The sequence below is a fragment of the Dendrobates tinctorius genome, unplaced genomic scaffold (genome assembly GCF_039654945.1).
Source record: "Dendrobates tinctorius isolate UK_male_01 unplaced genomic scaffold, ASM3965494v1 ptg000002l, whole genome shotgun sequence".
Taxonomy (NCBI): Eukaryota; Metazoa; Chordata; class Amphibia; order Anura; family Dendrobatidae; genus Dendrobates; species Dendrobates tinctorius.
The window spans coordinates 415,830-437,822 of NW_027361670.1; the positions used below are offsets into that span (position 1 = coordinate 415,830).

Genomic DNA, 21,993 nt, shown 5'->3' on the forward strand with positions numbered 1-21,993 from the left:
TGCTGGGCAAGCTCCTGTTGGAGACCGGCGATCTGGGTGGCATTCCCTGGATCCGAGGCCTGCAACGACGAGAGGCGGGACTCCATGGACTTGAGGAAAGACATGACCCTCCCCTGATTTTCCTGTAGGAACAAAAGTTCCTTCTGGGTCGGGGGTCGGGGTACCAGCGGGGTCCATGGCCTGATCGTTCTGTGAGGCTGGGAGGACTCCAAGGGTGAACCCACAGGACCGCGACAACGAACCTACCCCCGGGCGAGCAGGCCAGGTGTACCACCCCCTATACAGGGAGCATTTGGGGCAGGCCTGGAGGAGACTATCGCCGCGGAAGCTGATACCTTGGGGACAACTTGAGGAGTAGATAGGCAGACACCGGGATAGAATGCAGACAGGACCGTCCGGAGAACACAGGAAGGACAGCTGCAGGACTAAATGGAGAGGAGGACCGGGGCACAGGAGCAGACAGGATCAGATAGGAGAGGCAAACACGAGAGTAGGCAGGAATGGACTGGACCGGTGGGCTCTGGAAGACAATACAAAGGCGGTGAGAGTTCAGCTGGAAAAGCAAGGCGGTATGCTAAAGCAAGACAGGGTGCTAGGCAGGATTAGGTGGACCCGAGAGTCTGTCATGGAATACAATAGACGATCAGGCAGCGATCAGGAGGAGAGGCTGCCTTTTATAGGGACAGGAGTTCCGGATCAGATCAGCAGGGTCATGGAGGTGGAGAGAAGGACCGGCTTAGCCTATGCTGAGACCTGGGGTGCGAGTTGCGCATGCGCCCCGGGCAGAGCAGTCAGGCTGACCGCGAGGCAGGAGGCTGGAGTGCCGGCAGGCGTGCGCCTGCTGCAGGGGCGCGCTGGAACGGCGGGCGCGCCCGGAGGTCACGGGCAACGCGGAGCCAGAGAAGGAGGAAGCGGCGAGTGTGGGACCAGCGGGAGCGGTAAGTGTGACACCGTGGCTCTCTGAAGCAGTAGAGCCCGTTGCTACTACGCACTGGGTGGCATTTACCCCGCGTTTGTCCAGTGCGATACCGCCATTTTGTGTCCGCCATTACCGAGCAGCAGTTAACATCTCTGCACGGTGGACCCCGGGCTGCAAACACACCTTATTACCATCTTCTTATTATTTGGTGCGTTCTGCCAGCCCGTAACACTCTCCATACTGAGAACTGATCAATGATGGAACATGCCGATCATAGTCCATACCGATCATGCTCCATACCGAGCGCTGACCTGGTTGGACATGCCAATCAATACCCCATATCAAGTGCCAACCGATGACTAGAAATGCTGATCAACACTACATACTTAATGCTGATCAATGATAGTACATGTGGAGCATTGCTTCATATTGAGGACAGGTCCATGATAGGATATCTCCATCAATTCTTCATGCCAAGCATTGACCAATGGTAGGACATGTCATTCAACTCTACCTAATGAGCACCAATCATTAATTGGATATGCCAGTCACACTCCATACTGAGCACAAAAAGGTGATGGGACATGCCAATAATGCTCCTTACTGAATGTCAGTCGACGATAGGACATTCTGTTCAACACTCCATACTGAGTGCTGATCAAAGGTAATACATGTCCATCAACTTTCCATACTAAGCGCCGATCAGTGGCATGTCATTTATTTCATTGTTCCATATTTAGCGCCAACGATGTTGGGACATGTCCATCAGCGCTACAAACTGTCAATGAACACTCCATACTGAGTACTGATTGATGATAGAATATGCCGAACAACTCTCCATACTGTGCATTGATTGATGGTAGGACATGTCCATCAACGCTCCATACTGTTCGCCGATCGATAATAGGGCATGCAGATCAATATTCCATTTGAGCGACGATTGTTGATCGGCCATGCCGATAAGTGATCCATACTGAGTGCCTGATAAAAACATGTCCATCAACGCTCCATACTGAGCACCGATCAGTGATAGGTAATAGCGATCAACGCTCCAACCGAGCGTCGATTGATGGTAGGACATGTCCATCAACGCTCCATACTGAGCGCTGATCAATGATAGGACATGCCAATCAACACTCCATTCTGAGTGCCAATCAATGGTAGGTCATGTCCATCTATGCTCCATACTGAGCGCTGATCGATGATAGGATATGCTGATCAATACTCTATACTGACAGCTGATCAACACTCCATACTGACCATCGATCAATGATAGGAAATGCCAATCAACACTCCTTGCTGAGTGCCAATCGATGATAGGACATGCTGATGGGCACCCCGTACTGAGCGCCAATCGATAATATGACATGCCTGTGGAGACACGGGGGTCAGCGGGTGCTCTGGTCCACTAGCCAAAACTGTATTGACCACCGAATGTCCAGTCTTTTACCATGGGCATAATACTACTCAGACAACACAGAGTGAGGGTAAAACAGTGTGGCAATACCTTATTGCACCACAAAACAGGCAAATAATATGTAGTGCAGCCCCAGCAAAATACCCAAGATGGTGCATATTACAAAGTCTCACCCTTCCGCCAACTCACCAGGATAAGAGCAACTATGACCTCAGAGCTTCCAGGGCCGATTACCCCGCCTGTGGCACGCACAGAGAGGAGGTAATGACAAGCTTAGGAAGCTGACAGTCCATTGTGGTACAAAGCCAGCTGACCGGAGGATCTCAGCCTTACTTCTCCTAACATCTCCATGGAACCAAGAGACCGATGGGTCCCATTCTGGCTTTCCCAAATGTATCCATGGGGTTCAGGTGACCAGTGGGTCCAAATCCTTACTACTCCTAATGTATCCATGGTTCAATGATGGTCAATGGAGCAGATCTGTATTCTTTCAGGCAGGGTCATGGTACCCTAAGCTGGCATCCTGTAAAAAATCAAGTCTGTGTCCCTCATGATGGAGCCATGATGTCTTGGCTGATGTCTTGTAAAGAGTCTCTGGTTCTTTGGTTCATTGGATTTCTGGATCTCTTGGCTGTCTGGATGTATATTTGTCTATGGAGGCACATATATCTTTTTACAGTTAACAACTGTCCTTCAAGCCAGCATCCAGAGTTAAAGGGAAGAATGGTTACGAGATCAATCTGCATTGATCGATGATAGGACATGCCAATCGATGATATGACATGCTGATCACGCTCCATACTGAGTGCTGATCAATGATAGGAAATGTCTATCAATGCTCCATACTGATCACTGATTGATGACAGGATATGCCGATCATCATTCCATACCGTGCACCGATTGTTGATAGGACATGCAGATCAACGCTCTCTACAGACTGCTGATCGATGATGGGACATGCTCTATTTTGAGTGCCATTGGTTGATATGACATGCCGATCATGCTCCGTATTGAGTGCCTACATATGTTAGGAGATGTTGATCACGCATCATACCAAGCAATAATCGATGATAGGACATGCGATCACTTTCCATATTGAGCGTTGATGGATGGTATGACATGCCAAAGAACACTCCATATCACACGCTGACTGATAGTAGAACATGTCCACCAACTATCCATACCTAACGCCAATCACTAATAGGACATGTCGATCATGCTCAATACCAAGCACCGACCGATGGTAGGACATGCTGATCAACATTCCATACCAAGTGCTAGCCGATGATAAGAAATGACGATCAACACTCCATACTGAGCGTTGATCGATGATAGTAAATATTAAGCAGCGCTCCATATTGAACACTGATCCATCGTAGGACATCTTCATCAACTCTCCATACTGAGCGTTGAGTGATGTTACGACATGTCCATCAACTGTCCACACCGAGAGCCGATTCATGGTATGAAATTCAGATCACGCTCCATACTGAGCGCTGATTGATGATAGGAAATGCGAATCATGCTCCATACCATGCTCCAATGGATGTTAAGACATGCCGATCACGCTCCTTACTGGCCACTGATCAATAATGAGATATGACAATCAGGCTGTATGCTGAGTGCTGATCGATGAGACAACATGTCCATGAACACTCCATACTGAGCACTGATTGATGATAGGGCATGCCGATCAACACTCCATACTGCACGCCGATCGATGGTAGAACATGTTGATCAACACTCCATACTGAGAACTGATTGTTGATAGGACTTATCGATCAACACCCATACCGAGTGCCTATTGATGATAAAAACATGTCCATCAACACTCCATACTGAGTGCCGATTGATGATAGGACATGCTTTTTTCTGATCGCCGATCAACTCTCCCTACTGAGTGCCAATCGATGTTAGGACATGCCGATCACACTCCATACTGTGTGCCCATGTTTGGTTACAGGAATAGCCAATACTGAGTGCCGATCGATGATAGGACGTGTCGGGCAATGCTCTATTCAGAGCGCCAATTGTTGATAGGCCATGCTGATCAACGCTCCTTACTGAGTGCCTATCAATGTTAGTACATGCCTATCGCTCTCCATACTGAGCAATAATCGAGGATAGGACATGCAGTCATGCTCTATAATGAGTACCAATCGATAATAAAGATATGCCATCAACGCTCCTTACTAAACACCAATCGATGCTAGGACATGCTGATCAGTGCTCCATATTGAGCGCCGATCCATGATAGGAGATGCCGATGAACACTCCACATCGAGCTCCGATTGATAATAGGACATGCCAATCAACTCTCCATACCAAGCGCCAAACAAATATACATGTCCACCAACACGCCATACTAAGCGCCAATCCATGGTAGAACATGCGGATTAATGTTCCATACCAGGCCCCAATCGATGGTAGGATATGCTGACCAACGCTCTGTACAAGTCCATTTACGCAGTCATCTCCAACCTACCATTGCTTTTCCAAATACATTTTTAGTATTCTCCAATAATTACTTTTATTTCCGCGCAAGAGATGTTAACAGTTGTTTGCTCATTTGATGGCTGATTGCTGACAAATTTGCAAGGGGCAATGTTCAGGCTTTTCCAGGCACTTCTATGATGTGAGGCATGTGATTGAGTTGAGGTAGAAGGTGAGAAGATGATGGAGGTGATGAAGTAAGAGAAACTGAGGGAGATAAACCGAGGAGTTGAGATTGATCAATCCTGGAGCAAAGATGGAAGATCAAAGAGCAGTGGAGTTGTGGCAGATGAGTGGTTCAGTTGTGGTTGATGATTGGGGTAGTCGTGATAGATGAATGGAGGAGTTGTGGTAGATGAATAGAGGAGTTGTGGTAGATGATTGGTGAAGTTGTGGCCGATGAATGGAGGAGTTGTGGTAGATGAGAGGTGGAGTTGTGGTAGATGAATGATGGACTTTTGGTAGATGATTGTGAAGTTGTGGTAGATGAATGGTGGAGTTGTGGTTGATAAGTGGTGGAGTTGTGGTAAATGAGTGATGGATTTGTTATAGGGGATTAGTGGAGTTATGGTAGATGAATGGTGGGGTTGTGGATGATCAATGGTGGAGTTGTAAATGAGTGGTGGATTTGTGGTAGGTGATTAGTGGAGTTGTGGTTTATAATTGGTGAAGTTGTGGTAGATGAATGGTGGGGCTGTGGATGTTGAATAGTGGAATTGTAGATGTTTGGTGGAGTTGTGGTAGGAGATCAGAGATATGGTAGATGAATAGTGGGGTTGTGTAAGATAAATGGTTTAGTTGTAGGTGACTGGTGGAGTTGTGGTAGATGAGGGCTGTATTTGTGAATGAGTGGTGGATTTATGGTAGGTGATTAGTGAAGTTGAGGTTGATGATTGGTGGAGTTGTGTGAGGACTTGTGAAGCTCCTAAAGTGAACCCGCAGGGTCACGGCAACGAACCTCCCCCGGGTGAGCTAGCCTAGTGAGGTCCGCTATACAGGGAGCATCATGGGCAGGCCCAGGGGAGACTATCACCGTGACCGCTGGTACCAAGGGATGATCTGTAGGAGACCCAAGTGAGGAGACAGAGCGGGTGAGCTAGCCTAGTGAGGACCACTATACAGGGAGCATCAGGGACAGGCCCAGGGGAGACTATCACCGCGACGGCTGGTACCAAGGGACGATCTGTAAGAGACACAAGCGAGGAGACAGAGCGGGGTGTATTGAGGTTGGAAGAGGAGACCGGAAACTGCAGGAAAGGACTTCTGTTGGTACGGAGGGGTAAACAGAGGCGGGACTACACAGGAGGTGAAAGGTGACGCAGCTGGAGGCAGAGGAAGGCTGGAGCAGGCGTGCCCTAAAACAGAGCACAGAAGCAGCAAGATGAAGGCACAGGAGAAAGTAGCGCCGCAGCGCAACAAAGAACAGGTAGCCAGGAGGTACAGAGACGCAGGGAAGAACAGGGACCTGAATCACAGGAGGAGGCTGCCTGATATAGGTGGAGCGCAGTGCAGGACTTCCGGGTCAGGGTCCTCCAGGAACATAGAGAATTCGAGATACGCGCGGCCGCAGCCTTAGCTACGTGCACGCATGACCCCGGAGCCAGCCGCGAGACCGAAAACAAGGACACTGGGTGGCGCGCACCCACTCCGGAGTCGCGCCAGGACTCCGCGGACAGGTAAGTATGACGGGACTCAGGAGGGTGCGGTGTGACAGTATCCCTCTCTTTACACCCCCTCTCTCTAAGGCCGGAAAGAAATCTTGCTAAAATTCGAAGAGCCTGGATGTTCTCCCGAGGTTCCCAAGACCTCTCCTGCAGACCAACGCCTTTCCAGTCAATTAGGAAAAGAGTTCTCCCTCTCACCTTCTTTATAGCAAGTATGTCCCTAACCTCAAAGACATCCCCCATGGAAACAGGCTGAGGCGTATGGCCAGGAGAAGCATGGAATTGGTTAAGCACTACAGGTTTAAGGAGGGACACATGGAAGGAATTGGGAACACGGAGCGAGGCGGGTAGCCTCAACTTGTAAGCAACATCATTAATACGACCCAAGACCTCGAAAGGTCCAATGTAACGGGGGCCCAGTTTGTAAGAAGGAATCTTAAGACGAATGAATTTGGAGGAGAGCCACACCTTGTCACCAGGGCGAAATGAAGGAGAGTCCAGGTGCCTCTTATCTGCATGTCTTTTCATCCTGTCACATGCTTTCTCAAGTGCGTTTTTGGTCTCCCGCCAGATCCTGGAGAACTCCTCGGCCAGAAAGTCGGCCGCAGGGACACCCGAGTTGTGATAAATGAATAGTGGAGTTGTGGTAGATAAATGGTGAATTTGTTGTAAATGATTGATGGAGTCGTGATTGGTGGTATTGTGGTAGATCAGTGGTGTTGTGGTAGATTAATGATGGAGTTATTGTAGTGGAGTGGTGGTAGATGAATGGTGCAGGTGTGATAGGTGAATGGTGGAGTTGTGGTAGATGAATGGTGGAGTTGTGCTAGATGAGTGGTGGAGTTGTGGTAGATGATTGATGGAGTTGTGGTAGAGGAATGTTGGAGTTGTAGATGAGTGGTGGAGTTGTAGATGACAGGTGGAGTTGTGATAGATGAGTGGTAGAATTATGGTAGATGATTGGTGGAGTTGTGCTAGATAATAGGTGGATTTGTGCTAGATGAGTGATGGAGTTGTGGTAGACGAGTGGTGGAATTTTTGTAGATGAGAGGTGGAGTTGTGGTTAGTGAATATTGGAGTTGTCGTAGATGAATGATGGAGTTGTGGTAGATGAGTAGTGGATTTGTGGTAAATCAATGGTGCAGTTGTGGTAGACGATTGGTGCATCTGTGGGAGATTGTTGGTGGTATTGTAGTAGATGAGTGGTGGAGTGTTGTAGACGAATGGAGAAATTATGGTAGATGAGTCCTGGAGTTGTGGTGCATGAGTGGTGGAGTTGTGGTAAGTGAATGGTGAAGCTTTGGTAGATTAGTAGTGGTGTTGTGGTAGATTAATGGTAGATGAATGGTGGAATTGTGGTAGATGATTGGTGGCGTTGGGGTACATAAGTAGTGGAGTTGTGATAGATGGTTGGTGGAGTTATGGTAGATGATTGGTAGAGTTGTGGTAAATGATTAGAGAAGTTTTGGTAGATTAGTGTCGGATTTATGGTAGATGAATGGTGAAATTGTGGTAGATAAGTGGTGAATGAGTCATAGAGTTGTGGTACATCATAATTAGACAAGTTTTGTTAGATGAGTGTTGGAGTTGTGGTAGATAAATATTGGAGTTATGGTAGATGAATGGTGGGGTCATGGAAGATAAATAGTGGAGTTGTAGGTGACTGGAGTTGTGGTAGATGAGTGCTGTAATTGTAAATTAGTGGTGGATTTGTGGTAGGTGATTAGTGGAGTTGAGGTTGATGATTGGTGGAGTGGTAGATGAATGGTCAAGTTGTGGAAGATGAATAGTGGAGTTTTTGTAGATGTTTGGTGGAGTTGTGGTAGAAGATGGGTTGAGATGTGGTAGATGATTGGCGTAGTTTTGGTAGACAAGTGGTGATAGATGAGTGGTGTAGTTGTGGTATATGACTGGTGGAATTGTGGTAGATGATTGGTGGTGTTGTGGCAAATAAAAGGAGGAGTTGTGGTAGATGAATGGTGTAGTTGTGGTATATGATTGATGGCGTTGTGGTAGATGATTGGTGGTGTGGTAGATGAATGGTGGGGTTGTGGTAGACTAGTGGTGATATATGAGTGGTGGAGTTGTGGTATATGATTGTTGGAGTTGTAAGTGATAGTTGGAGTTGTGGTGGGTGATTGGTAAAGCTGTGATAGATGAGAGGAGTTGTGGTAGATTATTAGAGGACTTTGGGTAGATGAGTGATTGAGTTGTTTAGATGAATGGTGGAGTTGTGGTGGATGAATGGTGGAGTTGTAGATGAATGGTGGAATTATGGTACATAAGTAGTCTAGAGTTGTGGTAGATGAATGATTGAGTTGTAGTAGATGAGTGGTGGAGTTGTGGAAGATGATTGGTGGAATTGTGGTAGGTGATTAGTGGAGTAGTAGTGTTGTGGTAGATTAGTAGTGGAGTTATTGTAGATGAATGGTGGAGTTATGGTAGATGAATGGGGAAATTGTGGTAGATGAGTCCTGGAGTTGTGGTGCATGAGTGGTGGAGTTGTGGTAAGTGAATGGTGGAGCTTTGGTAGATCAGTAGTGGAGTTGTGGTAGATTAATGGTAGATGAATGGTGGAATTGTGGTAGATGAATGGTGGCATTGGGGTACATAAGTAGTGGAGTTGTGATAGATGATTGGTGGAGTTATGGTAGATGATTGGTAGAGTTGTGGTAGATGATTAGAGGAGTTTTGGTAGATGAGTGTCAGATTTATGGTGGATGAATGGTGAAATTGTGGTAGATGAGTGGTGAATGAGTCACAGAGTTGTGGTACATCATAATTAGACAAGTTTTGTTAGATGAGTGTTGGAGTTGTGGTAGATAAATATTGGAGTTATGATAGATGAATGGTGGGGTCATGGAAGATAAATAGTGGAGTTGTAGGTGACTGGAGTTGTGGTAGATGAGTGCTGTAGTTGTAAATGATTGGTGGATTTGTGGTAGGTGATTAGTGGAGTTGAGGTTGATGATTGGTGGAGTTGTGGTAGATGAATGGTGGAATTGTGGTAGGTGATTAGTGGAGTAGTGGTGTTGTGGTAGATTAGTAGTGGAGTTATTGTAGATGAATGGTGGAGTTGTGGTAGATGAATGGTGGAGTTGTGATTGTTGAGTGATAGAGTTGTGGTACATGAATGGTGTAGTTGTGGTAGATGAGTGGTGGAGTTGTGCTAGATACGTGGTGGATTTGTAGATAAGTGGATTTGTGGTAGATGAGTGGTAAAATTGTGATAGAGTTGTGGTAAATAATTGGTGCAATTGTGCTAGATGATAGGTGGATTTGTGCTAAATGAGTGATGGAGTTGTGGTAGATGAGTGGTGGAGTTTTTGTAGATGAGTGGTGGAGTTGTGGTAGATGAATTGTAGAGATGTGGTAAAAAAAAGTATTGGAGTTGTGGTAGATGAATGATGATGTTGTGGTAGTGTTACGACTCTGTGAGCTTCCAGGAGTGGACCCTCTGGGTCGTGGTACTGAGCTCCCCCGGGTGAGCGAGCCAGGTAGAACCGACCCCTGTACAGGGATCATAAGGAGCAGGCCCAGGGGGTTCAAATACCATGACAGCCGGTACCAAGAGGGGCGGCTCGTAGAGAAGCAGTGGGACGCCAACAGAACCGTAATAGCCGCAAGAAGGAATGCCAGAGAACAGGGACGGGGAAGGCTGAGCTGAAGGAGAGGATATGCTAGAACGGTCGTCACGGGAGACTCGGGAAGATACAGACGAGGAAGCTGTGGGTCCGAGAGATGGTACTAGGACAGGCGAGGAACGGGAGCTGCGGAGCCGGGTACGGGAATCACGGAGCCACGAGGACGGAGCAAAGACAGGAAGCCGAAGGTGAGATCGGGGCTGAGGGAAATACAAACAAGGAAGGGCTTAATAGCCACAAGGCAAGAGACTAGGGGACCTAACAACGGGTACCTAAGCACACACAAAAATCAGGCACCTCTATTAAAGGAGGGTGGCCTGATATACCCGGACACAGCAGCCCATTGGTCCGGCTGTGCTTCCGGGTAAGAGCACCGCCAAGGGTTAAAGAGACGGCGTAGCGTGCGGCCTATGGCGCATGCGCAGGAGAAAGACGCCGGAGCAGAGTGGTAAGTACCCAGGAGCAGGGCATCGGCCAAAACAGTACCCCCTCCTTATGCCGCCCCCTCCTGAGATTGGTAAAAAATCTCTATAGAATACGAGGTACGAGGTGCGTCAGTTCTCCCATGGCTCCCAAGATCTATCCTCTGGCCCAAAACCCTTCCAATCGATAAGAAAAAATGTTTTCCCTCTAGATTACCTTGAAGATATTGCCGAATGAAGTTGCCTGCCGCCCCTGAATGCACATAGGCCACTTTGGAACCACGTCTCTGATCAAGGACCAGAAGATCGGACATAGTAAGGGGTTGAGAGGAATTACTTGCTCCTAGAGAGGCCTCTCTTACCTGGCCTAGGTGGATGAGTTTCCCAATCTCTCTGGACAGGAGATGAGAAAGTGCGAAGTCCCTCCACAGTAGAAGCATAAACCCTGCGCCCTTCTATCCTTCCGACGCAGCTCAGCCACTTAGAGTCGATCTCCCTGCATGGGTTCAGCTGGGGACACAGAGGAAGTCACGGTTGGTCGCGGACTAGGTGGCCTGTTGACTGGAAGAGACGGTCTAAAAGATCTCCTTTCCCTAGCTGACTCCCGGGAGCGCTCCTGGAACCGTAGATCAATGAGGGTGGCTCACAAAATAATATCCTCCAGAGAGGTCCGGGTATCCCAACCTGCAAGCTCATCCTTAATCTTGCCCGACAGACCTCTCTAGAAAGCCCCCCACCAGTGCCACATTATTACACCCCAAGTGGATTTGTGGTTGATGAGTGGTAGTGTTGTGGTAGAGTTGTGGTAGATGATTGGTGCAGTTGTGCTGGATGATAGGTGGATTTGTACTAAATGAGTGATGGAGTTGTAGACGAGTGGTGGAGTTTTTGTAGATGAGTGGTGGAGTTTTTGTAGATTAATTGTGGTAGATGAATGATGGAGTTGTAAACAAGTAGTGGAGTTGTGGTAGATGAATGATGATGTTGCGGTGTCTGATTGGTGGAGTTGTGGTAGGTGATTGGTGGAGTTATGGTAGATTGGTGGAGTTGTGCTAGATTAATGGTGGAGTTGTGATAGATGGGTAGTGGAATTGTGGTCAATAAATGGTGCAATTATGGTAGATGATTGGTTCAGTTGTGGTAGATGAGTGGTGATATTGTGGTACATGAGGGGTGGAGTTGTGGTAGTTGAGTGGTGAAGTTGTAGATGATTGATCGACTTGTGGTTGATGACAGGTAGAGTTGTGGAAGATGAATAGTGCAGTTTTGGTATATGAATGGTGGTTATAGTACATACGTAGTAGACTTGTGGTAGATGAGTGGTAGAATTGTGGTAGGGGATTGGTGGAGTTGTGGTAGGGGATTGGTGGTGTTGTGGTAGATGATTGATGAAGTTATGGTAGATAAATATTGGTGTTGTGGTATATGAGTAGTTGGGTTGTGCTAGATGATAGGTGGATTTGTGCTAGAAAAGTGATGGAGTTGTGGTAGATGATTGGTGGTGTTGTGGTAGATGAATGGTGGAGTTGTAGATGAATGGTAGAGTTGTGGTAGAGGAATGGTGGAGTTGTGGTAGAGGAATGGTGAAGTTGTGGTAGATGAGTGGTGGAGTTGTAGATGAGTGGTGGAGTTGTAGATGAGAGGTGGAGTTGTGGTAGATGAGTGGTGGAGTTATGGTAGATAAATGGTGGAGTTGTGGTAGACGAGTCGTGGAGTTGTACATAATTGGTGGAGTTGTGGTAGATGATTGGTGAAGTTCTGGTAGATTAATGGTGGAGTTCTGGTAGATAATTGGTGGAGTTGTGGTAGAAGAATAGTGGAGTTGTGGTAGATAATTGATGAAGTTGTAGATGATTGGTGGAGCAGAGGTTTGTTTAGAAGGAGGGGGGACAGCTTGTAAAGTGGAATTCGAAGATGCTTCCCTGTTTGGCTAATGTACAATGGGTTGTGTGTGCAAGGTGCGAGGTCTTCTGTGACTACAGTTCCACGGTGAGCGTGGAACAATTAGTTCTAATGAGATGAAGAACAAGCCGTGATCTGGGACTGAGACTTAAGAATCTGATGCTCTATGAAGCGAAAACCTTGCTAAGCAAATGTCTCGTCAGGGCAGAGAAAGCGGTCTTAGGCTGAGGAAGATGAGTAGACTCTCAGGCTGTCTAAGATACACGGCAATGTCAGTATTGAGTAGGAGCTCCATATCATACAGGATATGCTTGGTTACCCTTGGTTCTTCTTACATCGGCTGTGTGAGACGGTGGCCATATTAAGATAATGCACCTGACCCTGGTCTTGGTAGGATGATGGGTCTGACCCTGGTCTTGTTAGGACTAGTGATCCGACTTTGATCTTGTTAGGACGATACCCTAACCCTGGTCTTGTTAGGATGACGTCCCTGACCCTGGTCTTTTTAGGATGATGGGTCTGTCCCTGGTCTTGTTAAGACTATGAGTCTGACCTTGGTCTTGTTAGAACAATGGTTCTCACCCTTGTCTTGTTAGGATGATCAGAGTGACCCTAGTCTTGCAGGAGGATGGGTCTGACCCGTTCTTCTTAGGGGGATGGGTCTGACCCTGGCATTGTTAAGACGATGGTCCTGAACCTGGTATCGTTAGAAGTATGGGTCTGACCCCTTTCTTCTTAGGACGTATGGGTCTGACTCTGGTCTTGTTCGGAGGATGGTCTGACCTTGGTCTTGTTATGAGGATGGGTAACTCCAACACAACCAGAAAAAAGGTATAGGCCATAAAGAGGGGATCACCAAAAGGCATGGAAATCACAAATAAATTGTATTAAACACATAAGAACACACAAAAAAACATTAAAAACATTAAAGCAGTCACACATGTGACACAATCACAAAGTACATAGGCTCATGATAAGGCCATTACCCATGAGACCCAAATGTGTGTAATCTATATAATGCCCATATAAACAGCATACCATCAAAAGGAAAAAATGACCAGTCCACTGCTTGTGAAAACTTCTAAGCAAAATCTACACGTGGTCTTGTTAGGATGATGGCTTTGACCCTGGTCTTGTAAGGACAGTGGCTCTGACCCTGGTCTTGTTAGGACGATGGGTCTGACACTGGTCTTGTTAGGACGATGGTTCTGACCCTGGTCTTGTTAGGTCAGTGGCTCTGACCTTGGTTTTGTTAGTATGATGGCTCTAACGCTGGTCTTGTTAGGTCTAATCTTGGTCTTGCTCGGATCTCTCTTGCCCCGTTGTCTCTTGACCCTTCCTGTGTGTCAATAGATCTATGCTTCATCCACTGCCCTGCTCCTCAGTGGGATCCATTCATGTACAATTTTGGGCATCTACAACTGATAACTTTCTGATACAAGAGACCCATGATGCCAGAGATGGAGCAGTGTTGCCCTACAAACCATCATCAGGCAGGTCTTGGCCCTCGGTGTCAGTCCGTCAAGCGCCCGCTGCTTGACATGTCGCTGGTATTGGCCCTCAGAGTCTGTCCCACCAGCACTTGCTGCTTTGAACATCGTTGGCACGTCACTGTTTTCAGCTCTCAGTGTCTTTCTCTCCAGCGCCTGCTGCTTGGCACGTCACTGGTCTCAGCCCTAAGTGTCAGTCTTTCCTGTGCCCGCTGCTTGGCATGTCGCTGGTCTCGGCCCTCAGTGTCGGTCTCTCTTCTGCCCGCTAGTTGGCACATCTTTGTCATGTTGCTGATCTTGGTTCTCAATGTATGTCTCTCCAGCGACCGCTGCTTGGCATGTCACTGGTCTTGGCCCTCAGTGTCAGTCACACCAGCGCCTGCTTCTTTGCACATTTCTGGTCTCGGCCCTCGCTGTCGCCTTTCCTTTGAGAAGACTCCTCAGACCAGACTGATAGAAAATGTGGAGCAGATCGGTGGTGCCATATTCTCGTGACATTGGCACCACATGCCATGACAGAAGACTTTGGTCTGCTAAAACACGACCTCAATAATCTGCACATCACGACACGTAAGACATTAGATAAACACAACGGCATGAGAGTGAAAATGAAGGAGGAGAAAGTGGAAAAGAAGATTGTGGTGCTGCTCATAATGAGGACCCTGCACCAGAGTGACAGCTGCTGCACCCCCCCTCCTCCTCGTTAAGGCTTCTGACTAATTAATCCTCTCAAATTACAGCATGATTAATTAGACCTCAGTTACCATGGAAAAAGGAGCAGAACATTTTGGGCCCCTGGCTAAGAATGGGTTAAAAGAACATCTTCTGCTTCACATTCTCCTCTAGGCCTGAAGCAATGCTCTGCAGGAGAAGCTCTAAGGAGCAACAGCCTGGATGATACTGGCTGAGACATGGCTGAACTAGGAGCGCTGCTCTGCAGAGACATGGCTGAATTAGGAGCGCTGCTCTGCTGAGACATGGCTGAACTAGGAGTGCTGCTCTGCAGAGACATGGCTGAACTAGGAGTGCTGCTCTACAGATACATGGCAGAACTAGGAGCTCTGCTCTACAGATACATGGCTGAACTAGGAGCTCTGCTCTGCAGAGACATGGCTGAACTAGGAGCGCTGCTCTGCTGAGACATGGCTGAACTAGGAGTGCTACTCTGCTGAGACATGGCTGAACTAGGAGCGCTGCTCTGCTGAGACATGGCTGAACTAGGAGGGCTGCTCTGCAGAGACATGGCTGAACTAGGAGCGCTGCTCTGCAGAGCCATGGCTGAACTAGGAGCGCTGCTCTGCAGAGACATGGCTGAACTAGGAGCGCTGCTCTGCAGAGCCATGGCTGAACTAGGAGCGCTGCTCTGCGGAGACATGACTGAACTAGGAGCGCTGCTCTGTGGAGACGACTACTGAATGGAGGGATTATGGAGATGCAGGAACGTTCCCAACTGCGTCTGCCCCAGTGACAGAGGGCTAATCCCAGGTGGTAGAGAGCAAGCCCTTCAGCCAGCAAGTGATGCTATAGAAAGTACTGGGATTAGCGGATTACTACAGAGCTATGTGTGAGGATTAAGAGATTACTGCACAGCTCTATATAGGGATTAGTACTATAGACCCTGTGTAGGGATTAGCAGATTACTATAGACCCTGTGAAGGGATTAGCAGATTATTGTAGACCCTGTGTAGGGATTAGCAGATTACTATAGACCCTGTGTAGGGATTAGCAGATTACTATAAACCCTGTGTATGGATTAGCAGATTACTATAGACCCTGTGTAGGGATTAGCAGATTATTGTAGACCCTGTGTAGGGATTAGCAGATTACTATAGACCCTGTGTAGGGATTAGCACATTACTATAAACCCTGTGTAGGGATTAGCAGATTACTATAGACCCTGTGTAGGGATTAGCAGATTACTATAGACCCTGTGTAGGGATTAACACATTACTATAAACCCTGTGTAGGGATTAGCAGATTATTGTAGACCCTGTGTAGGGATTAGCAGATTACTCTAAACCCTGTGTAGGGATTAGCAGATTACTATAGACCCTGTGTAGGGATTAGCACATTACTGTAAACCCTGTGTAGGGATTAGCAGATTACTATAGACCCTGTGTAGGGATTAGCAGATTACTATAGACCCTGTGTAGGGATTAGCACATTACTATAAACCCTGTGTAGAGATTAGCAGATTATTGTAGACCCTGTGTAGGGATTAGCAGATTACTATAGACCCTGTGTAGGGATTAGCAGATTACTATAGACCCTGTGTATGGATTAGCAGATTATTGTAGACCCTGTGTAGGGATTAGCAGATTACTATAGACCCTGTGTTGGGATTAGCAGATTACTATAGACCCTGTGTAGAGATTAGCAGATTACTATAGACCCTGTGTAGGGTTTAGCAGATTTCTATAGACCCTTTGTTGGGATTAGCAGATTACTTTAGATCTCTGTGTTGGGATTATCAGATTACTATAGACCCTGTGTTGGGATTAGCAGATTATTATAGATCTTGTGTTGGGATTAGCAAATTACTATAGACGCTGTGTAGGGATTAGCAGATAACTTTAGATCTCTGTATTGGGATTAGCAGATTACTGTAGACACTGTGTAGGGATTAGCAGATAACTTTAGACCTCTGTGTTGGGATTAGCAGATTACTATAGATCTCTCTGTTGGGATTAGCATATTACTATAGACCCTGTGTAGGGATTAGCAGATTACCACAGATTACAGCTGATCTCTGACTTCCTCTTTCTGTACCTTGCAGATATTCGGGACAGTGGGAAGAAGCCGGTCATGATGTTCATCCACGGCGGCTCCTACATGGAGGGGACAGGGAACATGTTTGACGGCAGCGTCCTGGCCGCCTACGGCAACGTGATCATCGTCACCATGAACTACCGGCTGGGAGTCCTCGGTACGTCACCTCCCTGCAGTTCTGCCCCATCTCCCACTGTGGGGTCTCGGCTCTCCCCAGTATCACCACCTTACAGCTCTGCCACATGAGCCACTGCAGGGTCCAGTATCCCCAGTATCACAGCACTATGGCTCTGTCTCATCACCTACTACAGGGTCTTGGCCCCTAGTATCGTCGCCCTGCGACTCTGCCCCACCATCCACTGCAGGGTCCCAGTCCTCCAGTATTATCACCCTGCGACTCTGCCCCACCAGCCGCTGCAGAGTCCTGGTCCTCCAGTATTATCACCCTGTGACTCTGCCCCACCAGCCACTGCAGGGTCCCGGTCCTCCAGTATTATCACCCTGCGGCTCTGCCCCACCAGCCACTGCAGGGTCCCGGTCCTCCAGTATTATCACCCTGCGGCTCTGCCCCACCAGCCACTGCAGGGTCCCAGTCCTTCAGTATCATCGCCCTGCGTCTCTGCCCCACCAGCCACTGCAGGGTCCCTGTCCTCCAGTATTATCACCCTGCGACTCTGCCCCACCAGCCACTGCAGGGTCCTGGTCCTCAAGTATCATCGCCCTGCGACTCTGCCCCACCAGCCACTGCAGGGTCCCGGTCCTCCAGTATCATCTCCCTGCGACTCTGCCCCTCCAGCCACTGCAGGGTCCCGGTCCTTCAGTTTCATCGCCCTGCAACTCTGCCCCACCAGCCTTTGCAGGGTCCCGGTCCTCCAGTATTATCACCCTGCGACTCTGCCCCACCAGCCACTGCAGGGTCCCGGTCCTCCAGTATTTTCACCCTGCGACTCTGCCCACCAGCCACTGCAGGGTCCCAGTCCTCCAGTATTATCACCCTGTGGCTCTGCCCCACCAGCCACTGCAGGGTCCCGGTCCTCCAGTATTATCACCCTGCGGTTCTGCCCCACCAGCCACTGCAGTGTCCCAGTCCTCCAGTATCATCGCCCTGCTACTCTGCCCCACAGCCACTGCAGGGTCCTGGTCCTCCAGTATCATTGCCCTGTGACTCTGCCCCTCCAGCCACTGCAGTGTCCCGGTCCTTCAGTATCATCGCCCTGCGACTCTGCCTCACCAGCCACTGCAGGGTCCCGGTCCTCCAGTATTATCACCCTGCGACTCTGCCCCACCAGCCACTGCCAGGTCCTGGTCCTCCAGTTTTATCACCCTGCGACTCTGCCCCACCAGCCACTGCAGGGTCCCGGTCCTCCAGTATCATCGCCCTGCGACTCTGCCCCACCAGCCACTGCAGGGTCCTGGTCCTTCAGAATCATTGCCCTGCGACTCTGCCCCTCCAGCCACTGCAGGGTCCCTATCCTTCAGTATCATCGCCCTGCGACTCTGCCCCACCAGCCACTGCAGGGTCCCGGTCCTCCAGTATTATCACGCTGCGGCTCTGCTCCACCAGTCACTGCAGGGTCCCGTTCCTCCAGTATTATCACCCTGCGGCTCTGCCCCACCAACCTCTGCAGGGTGCCGGTCCTCCAGTATCATCGCCTTGCGACTCTGCCCCACCAGCCACTGCAGGGTCCCGGTCCTCCAGTATCATCGCCCTGCGACTCTGCCCCTCCAGCCACTGCAGGGTTCCGGTCCTCCAGTATTAACACCCTGCGACTCTGCCCCATCACCCACTGCAGGGTCCCAGTCCCCAATATCATCACCCTGTGGCTCTGCCCATCACCAAGTACAGGGTCCTGACTCCCCCAGTATCAGCGTCCTGTGAGTCTGCCCCATCACCCACTCCAATGTCTCAACCCCCGGTGTCATCAGCCTGCGGTTCTGCCCCATTACACTGTACAGGGTCCCAGTCCCCGGTGTCATTTCCCTGCGGCTCTGCCCCATCACCCGCTGCAGGGTCCTGGTCCCCGGTGTTATCGCCCTGTGGCTCTGCCCCATCATCCACTGCAGGGTCCCAGCCCCCGGTGTCATCGCCCTGCGGCTCTGCCCCATTACACTGTACTGGGTCCCGGTCCCCGGTGTCATCACCCTGCGGCTCTGCCCTATCGCCCACTGCAGGGTCCCGGCGCCCAATGCACCAAATATAACAGAATTAGTCGGAGACATGTACAGACAATAAATACAATAAAAGGTAAGAAAGTTACAGGAAGAACGAGGGTCCAGCTGCTCGCAAGCTACAATCTACAAGGAAATAGGGGGACACAATAGGTGAAAAGTGCACATTATGTACAGTCCAGCCTTTATAATAAATAGGGCTGTTTATATAAAGCTGCATGATCCGCTCATCAGCCAGGATCTGTATATGTACATGTATGACCCGATCATCAGCCAGGATCTGTATATGTACATGTATGACCCGATCATCAGCCAGGATCTGTATATGTACATGTATGACCCGGTCATCAGCCAGTATCTGTATATGTACATGTATGACCCGGTCATCAGCCAGGATCTGTATATCTACATGTATGATCCGATCGTCAGCCAGGATCTGTATATGTGCATGTATGATTCGGTCTTCAGCCATTGCAGTATCCCAACCCTGCTGTCACCACCCTGCGACTCTGCCCCGTCATCCACTGCAGGGTCCCAGCCCCCTACTGTATGTAACCACCCTACTGCTCTGCCCCATCATCCATTGCTGTATTCCTACCCCTGATATCACCCTACTGTCATGTTACCACCGTGTCCGGTGCGAAGCCGAATGATGGAGATCTGCTAGCCTTCTGGCTAATCTCAGGATCACCACCACCTGGGCACCGCTCGGGGCACAGTGCTCCCTCCACCATAATTACGTGACGAACACTTGTAAGGAGGGGATGACTGACTGATCTCTTCTATCTCTTAGGCTCCCTGTGCACCACACCATTGAGGCACCGCCTAGGGCACAGCGCTCGCCCCACCAGAATCATGTGACGAACGCCTTTATAGAGGCGGTGACTGACTCTGGTCTCTTCCTTATGTCATAGGCTCCCTGTGCACCCCACCATTGAGGCACTGCCTGGGGCGCAGCACTCACCCCACCAGAATCTTGTGACGAACGGGTATATGGAGGCGGTGACTGACTCTGGTCTCTTCCCTATGTCATAGGCTCCCTGTGCACAACAACATTGAGGCACCGCCTGGGGCGCAGCTCACACCCCAGCAGAATCATGTGATGGACGCCTGTACTGGGGTGGTGACTGAGTCTGATCTCTTCCTTATGTCATAGGCTCCCTGTGCACCCCACCATTGAGGCACCGCCTGGGGCACAGCGCTCACCCCACCAGAATCATGTGACGAACACCTATATGGAGGCGGTGACTGACTCTGGTCTCTTCCCTATGTCATAGGCTCCCTGTGCACCACACCATTGATGCACCGCCTGGGGCGCAGCTCGCGCCCCAGCAGAATCGTGTGATGAACGCCTGTACAGAGGCGGAGACTGACTCTGGTCTCTTCCCTGTTTGGCACTTTCTGTGCCACCACCTAGAGCGCAGCAGTCACCCCACCAGAATCATGTGACAGACGCCTGAGGCAGTAACTGACTGATTTCTTCTATCTTTAGGCTTTTTAAGTACAGGAGACCCAGCAGCCAAGGGTAACTACGGCCTCCTGGACCAGATCCAGGCCCTGCGTTGGCTGGAGGAGAATATTGGCCATTTTGGAGGAGATCCCGAGAGAATCACCATATTTGGGTCCGGGGCTGGAGCTTCGTGTGTGAGCCTCCTCATCCTCTCCCACCACTCTGAAGGTTAGTACTGTGACACCATCTCTGCCGCTCAAAGCATTGATTGACAACACCATCTCCTTTGTGCATGCGCTGATCGATACATTCATGACATGTGTAGAACACAGCGCTGGCTGCGCATGGGCAGGATTTCACGCCATCACGGCAGGGGGATGAAGGAGGGAGCTTCAGATGTCGCAGCGTGGCCTAAGCGCTTCATCAGTACAACCATTTCTTACGAACCCTCCCTGCAGAGTCATTGGTGTGGCCCTTCTCAGCACCGGGCCCCATACGGGGACATGCGTGCACACCACTGTTCAACCCCAATCTGCTGCTGGTTTTTGGCCCCTCCTCACTAAATGTATATCTACACTTTTTAGCCACATGGGCATGGTCTTCAACTATCCTCTGTTGGTGGATTCTCAAACACCACACCCACTTGGTAAAAGATCAAGATTTATAAAGAAGAAAGAGGTGGCCATTTCTCAGAAACAAAGAGAAACAGGAACAAAAGTAAATGGGAAATGCAGGAGAACAGCAGCGGCAGTGACATCCCCAAGAGTGACCTGTCCTGCCTGAGAACTGAAGGGTCAGGCACGATGAGGAGCCACACCGACCCCTCTGTCCCCCAACAGGCAGGAGACCCCCAAACTCTGCAGCAGATGGACATGAAGGATCAGCAGAAAACATTGTGTGTAGAGCAGAAAGGAGAGCAAAATAGAGTAATCTACAACAAAAAGGAATCAGGGAGAACATGTAATCGGGGACAACATGTAATCAGGAGGAACATGTGATCTGGGAGAACATGTAATCAAGGAGAGCATGTAATTGGGGAGAATGTGTAATCAGGGAGAACATGTAATCAGGAGGAACATGTTATCGGGGAGAACATGTAATCAGGGAGAACATGTAATCAGGAGGAACATGTTATCGGGGAGAACATGTAATCAGGGAGAACATGTAATCAGGAGGAACATGTTATCGGGGAGAACATGTAATCAGGGGGAACATGTTACCGGGGAGAACATATAATCAGGGAGAACATGTTACCGGGGAGAACATATAATCAGGGAGAACATGTTATCAGGGGGAACATGTAATCAGGGAGAACATTTAATCAGGGAGAGCATGTAATCAGGGAAAACATGTAATCAGGGAGAACACGTAATCAAGGAGAGCATGTAATTGGGGAGAACGAGTAATCAGGGAGAACATGTAATCAGGAGGAACATGTTATCGGGGAGAACATGTAATCAGGAGGAACATGTTATCGGGGAGAACATGTAATCAGGGAAAACATGTAATCAGGGAGAACACGTAATCAAGGAGAGCATGTAATTGGGGAGAACGAGTAATCAGGGAGAACATGTTATCGGGGAGAACATGTAATCAGGAGGAACATGTTATCGGGGAGAACATGTAATCAGGAGGAACATGTTATCGGGGAGAA

At 49.1% G+C, this 21,993-nt stretch overlaps 1 protein-coding gene across 3 annotated transcripts in view; it reads left to right on the forward strand.

Annotated features, from left to right (window-relative positions):
- Positions 1-21,993, forward strand: part of NLGN2 (neuroligin 2) — a 297,004-nt gene that overhangs the window by 225,284 nt on the left and 49,727 nt on the right. For all 3 annotated transcript variants that reach the window (XM_073572928.1, XM_073572944.1, XM_073572935.1), the window contains 2 exons: positions 16,728-16,877; positions 20,382-20,567. In XM_073572928.1, the coding sequence (XP_073429029.1) occupies positions 16,728-16,877; positions 20,382-20,567 (336 nt within the window). The remainder of the gene's footprint in view (positions 1-16,727; positions 16,878-20,381; positions 20,568-21,993) is intronic.